General features: G+C 41.2%; 1 protein-coding gene across 1 annotated transcript; it reads left to right on the plus strand.

The window, feature by feature from the left end:
* Positions 1–4,420: 4,420 nt before the first annotated feature.
* LOC103361466 (tetraspanin-33) lies at positions 4,421–10,856 on the plus strand. The gene is made up of 8 exons (XM_008287548.1): positions 4,421–4,532; positions 7,019–7,076; positions 8,102–8,226; positions 8,337–8,411; positions 8,492–8,587; positions 8,679–8,807; positions 9,763–9,924; positions 9,999–10,856. The coding sequence occupies exons 1-8, from the start codon at positions 4,476–4,478 to the stop codon at positions 10,140–10,142; spliced, it is 846 nt and encodes a 281-aa protein (XP_008285770.1). The 5' UTR covers positions 4,421–4,475; the 3' UTR covers positions 10,143–10,856.
* Positions 10,857–12,258: the final 1,402 nt, after the last annotated feature.

The raw sequence follows: 12,258 nt of genomic DNA on the forward strand, positions 1-12,258 counted from the left end.
TCCCTGCAGCTACTGCCACTGGTTGTTTCTCTTCCATTTTACACCAATAAATGTTTCCTAATATGGTAAATGTAAGATGAAGTACAGCATGCTGGCGATACCAAAAGTTTCTCTGGTTCTCCGCAGCCTGTTTCAGACATGCTGTTTATTCTGTTAATCTGACAGCAACTGAATGCGTTGGCTTCATGTCTGAATGAACACCCTGATAACTTTTCTAGAAAAGCCGCAATTTTATTAAGTCTGCATCACCTTGAACATGGAACAAGCCTGAACTGCACCCAGTACTTCAAGTTGTGTGAAGTGGTTTATGTAAGCTTTGTCCTGCACGCATTTGTGGAACAACACTGCCAGTAATTTCATTTATTAATTGTAATTATAAATCATCCCCGACATGGAGACAGGATCAGACAGGATTGGTCCAGGCCAGACTCACACTGTACTTTTGTTCACATTAGACAGGTGAGCGATCGCACACATGAACAGAAAAGTGACCCACATCTGAATGACAGACTGAGAGCCATCACTTGATTGCAGTTCATCACTTGAGTTTGTCTACATTCTCAGCATGAAGCCACACACACACTAAGGAGACACCTTGCAGAGATTCTGCCATATTTGGCACATTCAGGCACCACCTACAAACAGATAACTTCTTGAAAACAGGAGAGGCTTTAATGTTCAGGTTGTGTGTAGTGCAGGCATAAATGTAATAGATGTGATGGTGAGGGTCTGCCTATAACACACACATCTTGAGGGAGATGCAAGCATACATATCCACAAAGTTCAATATTATTTCCTGTTTAAAAGGAAGTAACTTAATTCTCATTTCTTCACCTCAGCAGTCATTTTTAATCCATCCACTGCCACAGTTAAAAGTAAGTTTGTAACCACAGCAACGTGACACTTTAGTAAAACAGTGTGACGAGTGTAAATAGTCCTCACAAGATTGAAGGTACAAAGTTAAGGCCAGTCCAGCCAAGACTATCTCAATTGAAAATTCCAAACTTTTCCAGACTCAGATTTCCAGACCTCTGTGTAGAACAATATTCCAAATCTGACTACAAACAGCTGGACTTCTATCGTGTAAATAAACTGTCTGGAAATCCAACTGTATGTTACATTCTGACTCTGTATGATATCATGTTGTGTCAAATCAACTAACACCAAACCCAGACGAGTTCAGAGTTCAGCTTTTCATTCAAGCTGCAACAACATCTTGCCCAAAAACAGCTGCTGATACCTACACTACTAATCTTATTTTCTCTTAGCACTCTGAAAATATTATATTCGAGTTCCCCTGTACTTTTTTAGCCTGTGCAGAATTGTTTATTCATTGTTTCAGAGGAAACAACAATGAGCACAGCCATAAGAGTTTCCTTGCACTGAAAGCTTCACATTTCCACGCAAAGTATTGCAGCAATTCCTTTCAAACAAATGTGCTGCAGGTGTCTGGATTTGCTGCCGTTATGAGGCGAAACAGTTTGGCAGCTCCAAACACCATGAAAACTGACATTACATTTATTTTCCCGAACTGATCCAGTCCTAGAAATTCCCACACTGCGCTGGAACTATGGGCTGGATGATAAAATGTTGTATTTCAGTTGACACAGATCATTTCTGGTCATTTTTAGTGACCTATTTTTTGTAAAGAATATCAGACTAAGCAACAACCTTACATTGATTTTAACTGCTTTCAGATGCAATTAATAACGTTTTAAAAAATAAAGTGAATAGTTAATAAATGTCAGAATGTGGCCCTGTACAGGTGCTTTGTAAATGTGGGATACTCTGGTGGAAATACTGCTATGACTCATATTACCTTAAATAAGAAAACAAACACTGGGTCGTTGGTAAATAATACATAAATAAAAAGAATAAGAGTTCATCATTACAGTGAGGGAGAGAGAGACAGCAACCCTCTCTCTCTCTCTCTCTCTTATAGAAAAAGCTTATTTACAACACGGCAGTGAACACTTTTTTTCCCCTGTAAACATTTCATAGGTTTAAATCTTACTGTTTTCCATAAAATGTAAAACTCTAAGTTCTACATTCTTCTGATGGTACAATTAAGGCATCTCCTCAGACGGACCTGCACATTTAGTTGGAGTTCATAAGTTGACCAAGGAGCCTCTTCAGACGGAAACTCCAAACCTGAGAGGACCTGAGATCTCTATTTTTGACTCTTGTTGTGTAATGGACACACCTCTTGTAACTATAAACAGCAATCAGCCTGTAACTCTGAACAGGTGAACAGAGAGCAACCAGGATGAACCTGCTGCACCGAGGTTAGGGTTCAGAGTGGCTGCTTTTTAATGGGCATCCCTGGACGGTGAACCTGCACTGGCCTCCGTGAACCCCAAAGACAAGTCCACCAAGAGAGCATCACTTCGGTAGAGGTGGAGGAGAAAAAAGATGGTTTTGACCACAAAGCCCATCACTGGTCCCTGGTCTCCACCAGAGGAGGTGGTAATGAGAAGCTCAGACTATTGTATCCTGGGAGATCTGCACAGAACCTACAGCGAAACCGATGGAGGGAGAAGGAGCTCCATCAAGAGATAGAATTTGTGAGGCAGCGAGGGGGTAGACCTGGGGTTTGTTCATGCAACCGAACCTTATGTTTGCATCTGATGGATTTAAGTGGTACTACTGAACATTCTATCAATCTTCTTTTGCAATTGATCAGGTGTCCTTCACAGATACATACTGCTGACAATTATCGCCCAGGCATTGTAGGAAACTTGCCCTGATCCAAAATGTGTCAACAATAGAGTTCTGTCAGGAACTGTTTGGATCACAGGAAGTACTGAACATAAGTCTCTACTGAACTGAACCTGTATTGAACACTTTGAGACAAACTCACATCTTGTTACAGCTTTGAGACTGAACTTAACATGAAATGTAGCACAAAACCAAAGAAGGTAAAACTCAGCAGAGCTGCAGAGACTGTGAAAGTGACACCTTTATATTAAATAAAAGGCCTCTGATACTTGAGCAATATGTACTTATGTCCGTAGAAATGAACTGCAGCACAACTACAGCCCAACATTTCCAGCTTGCTGTGTGCAGGCAGCAGCTGTTCACAGGAGGATTACCTGAATCCTCTTCAGTCACCCAATAGCATGCAACAGGCAGGTACAAACCAACTAAATTTAAACACAGCAGAATGATCCAGAAGGTGGTTCACAGGAACCGAGGAGACTGAACAACAGGAGCTCAAAGCTCACGTACCAGCAGCAATGATCTTCTTCCTTATCCCAGTTTTCTCCTCCATCTTCCCCAGAACATCTGTCACCACATTCTTCTCGTTCAGAAAGTTTTCGGCTCGGACTTTGATGGAGTTGAGGATGTCCAGCAGGCCCATGGTCCTCAATCAGGTCCTCAGACAGCAGAGGAGTCGGAGGAGAGCAGCCTGTGGCGGAGAGGACAACACAGTGGAGACTAATCCTTGGACGGTAACAATCTGCTGTAATGAGGAGGAGGAGCAGCACAGGAGGAGGAGGAGGAGCTGGAACAGTCAATCAACCCACAGGTGCATTCCTTCAAAGTTATTCTGATGGACTTTTACATTTTGAGACACATACTAGCATAATGAAACTACAGAGGATTATTTGCTCAACTTTTATACCAGGTTTCAATTCATAATTTAAAGCAGTTAATCAGCCAATCAGACTGTACAAGTACTGCACCAGAGGGATTCAAAGTGCTTTACAAATAACACGATAATACAAGAGTTATAAAAACTAATTGAGACAAAGACGGGACATTTAAAGCAGAACTTCGTATATTGATTTGAACAAAAAAAAATCCACATTGATTATAGGTTGTAGTAAATAAATAGTAATAATAAATAGAAGTTAATAAATAATAATAAAAGTAAATATTAAGGCTAAAGATGGACGAATGAAATAATTACTGTTTGAATGTAAAGTGTTACTGAGCATCCAGTAGCATCTGTGGAATCACACACTCCTGATCAATACAAGTTTCCTCCTTTTGATCAGTTTGACCTGCGGTGCTGCTGGTAATAAGAAGTCCCTCATGTTCAGTCATGTTATGTGTCTAACATTAATCTTATGTAACACATTTATGAATTAAGCTCAAGAATCCGACAAGAAGCAGCACAAAGTAACTGAGACAAACATGTAGATGAAACATTATCAGGATATACAGATATAACTAGACTAAAACGTCTAGAAATCTGAATATTTACATTTGAAATCAGCATCATGTGTCACAGTTGACTCTGGTTTGTTTAGTGAACCGTGCAGCCTTGAGGGGGCGCTAACAGGCCTTTGTGTTGTTGTGTAAATATGCAGCTGGAGCAGCAGATGTGATAAGGTTTGATAGTGACAGCAGAGGAGGGGTTTGAGCGCGAGCCTCTGAGCAGGAATGCATCCTGCAGGCCGACACACGTCTTCCTGCAGTCATGTCAGCAGGTAACAAACCTCCACCAGCCTGACAGAACAGCAGTGGACATGAGAGGATACCGAGCCATCAAATACACTTTATTCATTTTCTGCTACTTCTTCTGGGTGAGTCTCTGCGTTCAAACAGTCTCAAGATCAAATGCTTCACACATTCATTTACGTGACTAAACCTGTCACACAATGCTGATTTCAACACGTTTTCTCAGACAGAGGATGGTCTGAAAACCACAAACATCTAATTAATGAATGTTCACTGTGACAAAGCTCAGTTTCTTATCATTTTAGAATGAGCTGCTTTATTCTATAAGATCTATAGATCCAGCTGATCTGGACATCACGTGTGAAAGTGTTTGTGGGCTACCTAAGTGTTTTCTGCTGCAAACCAATTTCCCCACAGAGACAAATAAACGTCTATATCTCTATCTAAGTAATAAGGTGATTCAGAATGTTTTTCTGTTACACAATAAGTAAATTGGTAGAGGTGTTTTACACTGTACGGACAAAAGTATGTGTGAACTAAACATGTGGTTTGGTTTCTCCTGACTTGATGACAACTCTGAAACTGTGATCAAAGAGAAATTTATGTCTACATGCAATGATATGTTTATGGAAAGAAAAAAAGAAAGGAACGGCTCCTTTTACAGGTGCAAATTTTAGGTCATTTCCCAACTGATAGTTGGTCACGTTGTCAATCAATAATTAATGGTTTAAAAAATGTAAATACATTGGACAATTTTTTGTATGTTGATTTAACGACTGAGACTTAATGTTCACTGCAAAATAAGCTCAGTTCTATTATCAATTTGAAGAGCAGATTAAATAAATCCCAGTTAACTGGAATAAAACAAAAAAAATAAATTAAAAAAAGAGTTCATTTACAATTGCTATTCAACTATCAGCCTGACAGAATCAAAGTATTAAATACAACAAACAAGCTGCGGTCATCCACAGTTAATCACTTGCAACTTGTCTGATTTAAAAATAATTTTCACACTTGATCTACATGATGCAGTTACTTGTTCACTTAATGTTAGTCCAGCTGCTGGAAACAGCTGCTCAGCTGGTACAAAGGTCCACAAATACTGTAACAGCAACTTAATCAGTCCAGCAAATCTGTCAGTATTTGTTGTATTTACACTCAAAGCAAAGTGTTGCCGATTTACTTCATCATTTTAGTGTGAATGTTGCTGGAAGCATGTGATCAGAGTCCTGTGGCTCCTGAACATTAGCAGCACTAGCAGCTACCATTGCTTTCTGCTGACAGACACTCAGCTCAAAGCCTGTGTTGGCATTTGAAAATCCTAGCTCAGCGTTAGCATGAGCCTCAGGTAGTTAGCTAAACCCGAAAGTCGTCAGACACCTTTTAAACAACTTGATGCTGCGAAGTTCATCAACATGGTTGTCACAGTAAACAGTTAGACGACAAGGAGGTGCGCTCGTTTTAGGGACCTTTATGGGCGGTCAGCAAACACCCCTGTAACTCCATCTCATTAAACAATAACAGGCTCCACCTGCTGGAACAACCAGGTACTACAACAAATCGACAATACATTTTCTGACATGCATATTCCTCATCTTCTGAATTGTCGATTAATGTATATTTAAGTAAAGAAATTATTAATGGTAACTGACAGATTAACAATTGATCAATAACATACCTAGACTTGACCTAAACTAGTCATTAAGAGACCTGAGACTTCATCTAAACTATTCCTCTGAAGACCTAAGACTTGACTAGACTAGTCCACTGCAGAATCACAGCGGACACCAACCCAACAGTCCTCTGCTCAAACTCCATGTGATAAAATTATCCAAATTATTCTGCATCTTGTGAAAGTGCTGCTGTATTGAGTATCAGAGTTACAGGGTTTAAAGTTGAATAATTTCACCTCAGGCAGCTTGCTAAGGTGAGGCCTTTTCTCGCGCACCAGCACTTTCAAACAGCAAGCCATGCCTTCATTACCTCTGATTACTGTGATGCACTCTGTTTTGGAGTTAGCCAGTCCTCCCTTGCATGTCTCCAGTTAGTTCAGAACGCTGCCACCCGTCTGATAACTGGAGCATGAAAGAGGGAGCACGTTACGCCCATCCTGGCCTCCCTCCACTGGCTGCCTGTGCACTTTAGGGTTCATTTTAAGATTATTTTATTTGTTTTTAAATCTTTAAATGGCTTCGCCCCGCTCTACCTCTCTGAGCTTCTTCACCCCCACACCCCTGCACGGTACCTCCGGTCATTATTGAATTTCCCTTCTGGGATGAATAAAGTATTTTTTTCATTCATTCAGCTGATCCTTGAGGTACCGAGGTCCAAGCAAACATTTTGAAGGGACCGAGCATTCTCTGGAACGATCTACCCTTGCACATCAGGCAGAGCTCCTCTCTGTCTGCTTTTAAAACCAACCTCAAGACCCACTTTTGTTCACTCCTCGCTCTGTTTTAATAGTTTTTTATTTGTTCTGTGCTGTTTTTTTTTTTTTTTCAGCTGTGGCTGTTCTAATGCGCTCTATAAATAAAGTTGATTTGATTTGAATTTTATTATGGTAATCGTGCGCTTTGATACGAACAAAATCTGTTTCTCTGTGATTCTGCAGGTTGTGAGCGCCATCCTCATAGCGGTGGGGATCTACGCCAAGATCGCCAAAGAGAAAGGTCAATCAGAAGACTTCATAAGAGCGTTTTTTTTCTATTTTTAAAATTTTTAATCATCTCAGCCTATTTGTCGTGTATCATGGTGACAGAGAAGTCTGCAGTAAAGCAACAGATTGACTCTCCTCAATAAAACTATAAATTCTAAACCTCTCACTTGTACAAGTTCACATAGCATGAGCATGAGCACAGCTGATCCTTCAGAAACTGAAGCCAGTCCCCATACCCTAAATCATTACATTTTAGTGAAGACTTGGCTTAGGGTCAGAATCAGTCTGTAAAAAAGTACTGCACAGTCAAGACCATGAGTGTTTGGACAGTGTTGTCTTGTTATTTCAGGACAAACAAGGAAGGCTGATGGTCTAGAGTTGATTCCAAGAGTTTGAATTTGTTTTTGGTATCTGTAATGTCAGCCAATATAATGTGATCTGAAGTAATGGAAACACGATTGTCTCTGTTTGGTTATAAAAACAAAGCTCTGCCTATCACATTCCTGAAAATGAGCCACCAAAATGCACTCTGACATGTTTCGACTTTTACCCGCGGTTGCTCATGATGGCTAGAATTCAGCTGGTTTGTCAATCTGTGTGAGAACAAAAGTCAGTTTTAGACCTGACAAGGACACATTCTGACATTTAATTAGTCTCAAAACCAGCGCACATCAACAGCAGTTGAGCACAAGGAATCATCATTTATCTGTTAAGTATGTTTTGTATCATTAATCAGAATATGCGAGCAACTAAATTAATCTAAAGTATTTAGATAAATGTAGTGGCGCAAAAAGTACAATATTTGTAGTGGACTAGAGGTATGAAGCAGCAGAAAATGAAAATACTCCAGTTTAAAATTGTGCTTAAGTACATGCCTAGTATTTATATGCAGGGGTTTAAAATACACAACATAACAGACCTTCAAAGGACTGAGGGTTGAAGGTTCTTGGCTTTATTATGTCAACCAACCTTATAAAGTCAGAAGTACAAAGACATAAGTGTGTGTGTGTGTGTGTGTGTGTGTGTGTGTGTGTGTAGATGTGGTCGATACCTTGACTTTGGATCCAGCTCTGCTGTTGATCATCGTCGGCTCCGTGATGTTCCTAATCACGTTCCTGGGATGTTTCGGGGCGATCCGTAACGCCACCTGCCTTCTGAAGACGGTACCACATCAGTCTGATGAAAATTACTCCCACTGCCTGGTTTGTGTCGTATGTAGCTGCTCTGCTGATCTGGCAATCTGTTTTAACAAGCGGCTTGTTTGTTCTTGCAGTTTCTGGCTATCCTAGTGATCATCTTCCTGCTGCAGATTGCAGCTGGAGTCGTGGGATACCTCTTCACGGACATGGTAGCACTGCACTGCATACAGAGAGTTGCATCAAACTAAAGTACCAAACAAAGCATAAGCATGATGCTGCCTTTGTCCAGGTGATGGAGAGAACAGAGAAGCTGATGATGAAGGCCATTGTCCAGTACAGAGAGGACCAGGACCTGGAGAACGCTATCGACTTTATCCAGAAGAAGGTTCTGGGATTTCCAAATACATTGTACCACACATGGCATAACAGACTGTGGTAAGGTGACTGTGCTGTGGCTATGTGTGTTGGGTTTGCAGTTCCAGTGCTGTGGAGTCGAGAGCTACAAGGACTGGTCCCATAATGTATACTTTGAGTGTTCAGACACCAACCCTAGTCTGGAGGCCTGTGGGGTTCCCTTCTCCTGCTGCCTTCACCTGCAGAACCAGGTCAGAACCAATCCGTCAAGTCTTTTTCACCTGCAGAAAGTTTACAACCTATAATCTGATGTCTAATCCGCTGGAACCTAAAACTGGCGAAGGCCTGCTATCGTTTTTTAAAAATCCCCAAAGTGATCAGCCAGGACACCATAAAGCAGAAACAATCATCAGCTTTTCAATTTTTTTACCGGTCTTTGTAACTATCAGGCATGAACCCACAGTTCTGCCACATAACTTAACCAAAGCTATGCTTCAAATCATGATATTTAATCAAAATCACTTTATTTTACGTCTCACTTGTCAAAAAATAAAGGATGTGCTATAACCCGCCTCTGTCAAAAACAAAAAATTCTGCAACCATTAAGCCATTAGTGAATAAATAAAGTATGATTTTTGGGCTGTGTTGCAGGTTGTTTAAAAATAGTGTTGATAGAAGTCAAGCATGAAAAGAAATTTAAAATATAAGTCGTAAAATATGCAAGGCTGTCAAGCCCCCACTTTTTTTTGCTGTATTGGTAACACCTGTAGGACATGTTGATTCTAGGTATTTTTTTCTATGATTTATGGTATTCTGGGTATCTCATACAGCACAGAAGATATTTTTGAGGTCCTTCTACTTCTAAGTGGTTTTACTGTTACCATAAAGGTGCAGGACTTTACACTGCAGTGAAAAATGAGCCATCAGTGAGTAAAATGTGACGAGGGCAAAAAAAAGCCCTAAAGCTGCCTGGAGTTTAAATGATTAAGTAAAAGAACTGCAGTAATATTGTTTCTTCAAGCATAAGTATAATCAGGAAAGTGTTCTATGGTAAAATCCCTGTGACGTTTAGATTAATTTTACTCATACAACATTATAAAAGCAGGATTTTACTGTTGTAGTAAATCTAACCACATGCAACTCTGAATCAGACTCATTCAAACACCTAACCCTGACAGTGCTACCGTGTGTTCTCTCCTCCTGCAGACTGTGCTCAACACCATGTGTGGTTATGGCATGCAGCAGCAGGAGGAGTCTTCGGCCAGCCAGGACGTCTTCACCATCGGCTGCCTGGAGAAGATCGTGTCGTGGGCGAAGAACAACCTGCTGCTGGTGGCTGGTCTGACCGGTGGCTTGCTGCTGCTCGAGGTAACACCAACTCCAACCTTTCAACTTATCGAGTTGATTACAGTTTGTAATCCTGTTGGCGTTTTTCCTGGTAGGTCTGCATGATATCTCTGGCTGCCGCTCAGATCTCCTGGATAAAGAAAGTCCAACGACGACAGGAAGAAAACGCAGCTGGGAGCAGGTCGGTCAGGAAGGACAGCTTCTGGTATCCTGCTTTTGCAGACTTTGATGATGAGTGAATCTGCTGCTGAGAGATCTACAGAAGATCAGAAACAGATTTGAATGTTGATAAAATAGAGTGACACTGTGAATCTATAGGTTTAGATCTGGATCTGATGCTCATATGGTCAGTGAACAGGCTGATGTCTTGTCCCTGGTTGAACTGCTACCTCAAGTAAAACCCTCTTCACATTGTATTTCTTTTATACATAAAAAAGTGAGTAAATCTAAAAGACAGTTCTGTCACTGATACATGGCATTAATCCATCTTTCTGCTGCACACTGGCTGCTTAGCCACTATTTTGCATTTGCAATTCGTCACACTGATTACAAGTTTTGAGCATCAATTATTGCAAGTTTTTAAAATATATTTAATTTCAATTTGAAGTTTTTCTGTTGCCAAGGGGTCATGTTCTTGTTGTGTTTGTTGGGGATGGTGGCTATAAGCTGCAGATAAGAATCCACTGGAGAACCGAGACCCATTTGTGCAGTTTCACAGCTGCAAACAATATTATTCACTGCATCTCTACTGAGGAAACCAGCCTGTGTTTGACAAAAAACACCTGATGTCATGACACGTCATTAAACATTTGTGAGTATTCATCTCTCAAAATGTGTATCGTCCCTCCTTACTGAATATTAAATGTGTTTTCTACACTGAATATACGCATGAAAATGAAGTTTGTGCTAAATGTTAAGAAGCAACTGTGAATAAATATATACAAAATTTTAAATATGTCATTTGAAATTACCTTAAAATTACAGTCTCGAGACTGAAATCAAGTCATTTGGATTCATTAATCGCATTTCATATCTTAACATGTCATTTTGTCAAAACTGCCAAAAACTGCATGCATATACATGTTGAAAAGGTCCTTTATCCCTTGTGTGATGTTCATATTTTTGTTACTCAGCCAGTGGACCTGCTGCATTTTGGGGGGTTTAATTCAACACAATCAAACAATTTTATGTTCAAATGCTTAACAGATGTTTACTTCATCCCAATTACAAGCAATATACAGTAAACAGCATAAACTTGTATGGTTAATATTTGCCCTTTACCTTTCTTGGATCACATTTATACAATTAAAGTTGTGTGTTTTTTAATAAAATGTGTGACGATTCGTGCTCGGTGACAGTGCGGGTGGAGCCAAACGAAAAGGGAGAAGGGTTAAAGGAAACAGGATTTATTGAAGGAAGGTGGTGGAGTGAAGTTCTTTGGGGTTGTGATCCGAGGAAGGGGGGTCCCGAGAGTGGTGCACGACGAGCCGGTGCCTGAGAGGTCCGTGGGGGTTTTCCCGGTGCAGAGAGGGAGCCGTGACGAGAGAAACTGGGGTGGTGCGCAGGGGTCCGGTGCTCGGGGTTCGGTGCTCGTGGGGGGGTGCTCTCGTGAAGGGTCTCCCGGTGAAGGTGTCCGTGGTCGTGAAATCCCGTGGGTGACAAAACGCTGGAGAGCTTGGAGGTGTGCCGAGTGCCGAGGAGGAGAACTGGAGACAAGGCAGAGAAACATACCATTAACTCGAGACTAGAGAACATCAAGAACGCTGGACATGCTCAGCGCGGTGTGGCAGCTCGTGGTCTGACTGTTACCCCCGTGGTAGGATCACAATCCTCTGGCGTGGGTCTTCTGTGAGACGCCAGTATTTAAGCCGGGCACAGCTGATCAGCCACAGCTGACAGCGATCTCCCTGATCGGCTCCGCCCAGCCTGCAGTGAACAGAGACACACCCACCAACACACAGAGACAGACAAAAACCCAGTGAACAAAGTCTAGGATCCTCACAAAATGTAATAAATTAAAAAAACACTGTCACATATTCTGTGGCAGAAAAGTTGTTTAGTGTGCAGTTTGAGGTGAGTTGATTGGTGACACAAGCTGCCAAACAAAAAGGGAGATTTTAGCAATATCCAATCAGCTTAATAAAACAGTCGTGGGTTCTCTCCGGGTTCTCTGGCTTCCTCCCACAAGTCCAAAAACATGTTGAGGTTAATTGGTGATTCTAAATTGTCTGTAGGTGTGAATGTGAGTGTGCTTGGTGGTCTGTCTCTAAGTGTAGCCCTGTGATAGACTGGTTACCTGTCCAGGTGTCCCCTGTCTTCACCCTGAGTCAGCTTAATAGGCTTCAGGGGTTCACC

This window comes from Stegastes partitus, unplaced genomic scaffold (genome assembly GCF_000690725.1).
Source record: "Stegastes partitus isolate 25-593 unplaced genomic scaffold, Stegastes_partitus-1.0.2 Scaffold507, whole genome shotgun sequence".
Lineage (NCBI taxonomy): Eukaryota > Metazoa > Chordata > Actinopteri > Pomacentridae > Stegastes > Stegastes partitus.

Coding starts and splice junctions, on each gene's coding strand:
- LOC103361466 (XM_008287548.1), top strand. CDS start 4,476: ATGAGAGGATACCGAGCCATCAAATACACTTTATTCATTTTCTGCTAC. Junction 8,227..8,336: donor CCACCTGCCTTCTGAAGACG/GTACCACATCAG, acceptor TTGTTCTTGCAG/TTTCTGGCTATCCTAGTGAT. Junction 8,808..9,762: donor GCCTTCACCTGCAGAACCAG/GTCAGAACCAAT, acceptor CTCCTCCTGCAG/ACTGTGCTCAACACCATGTG.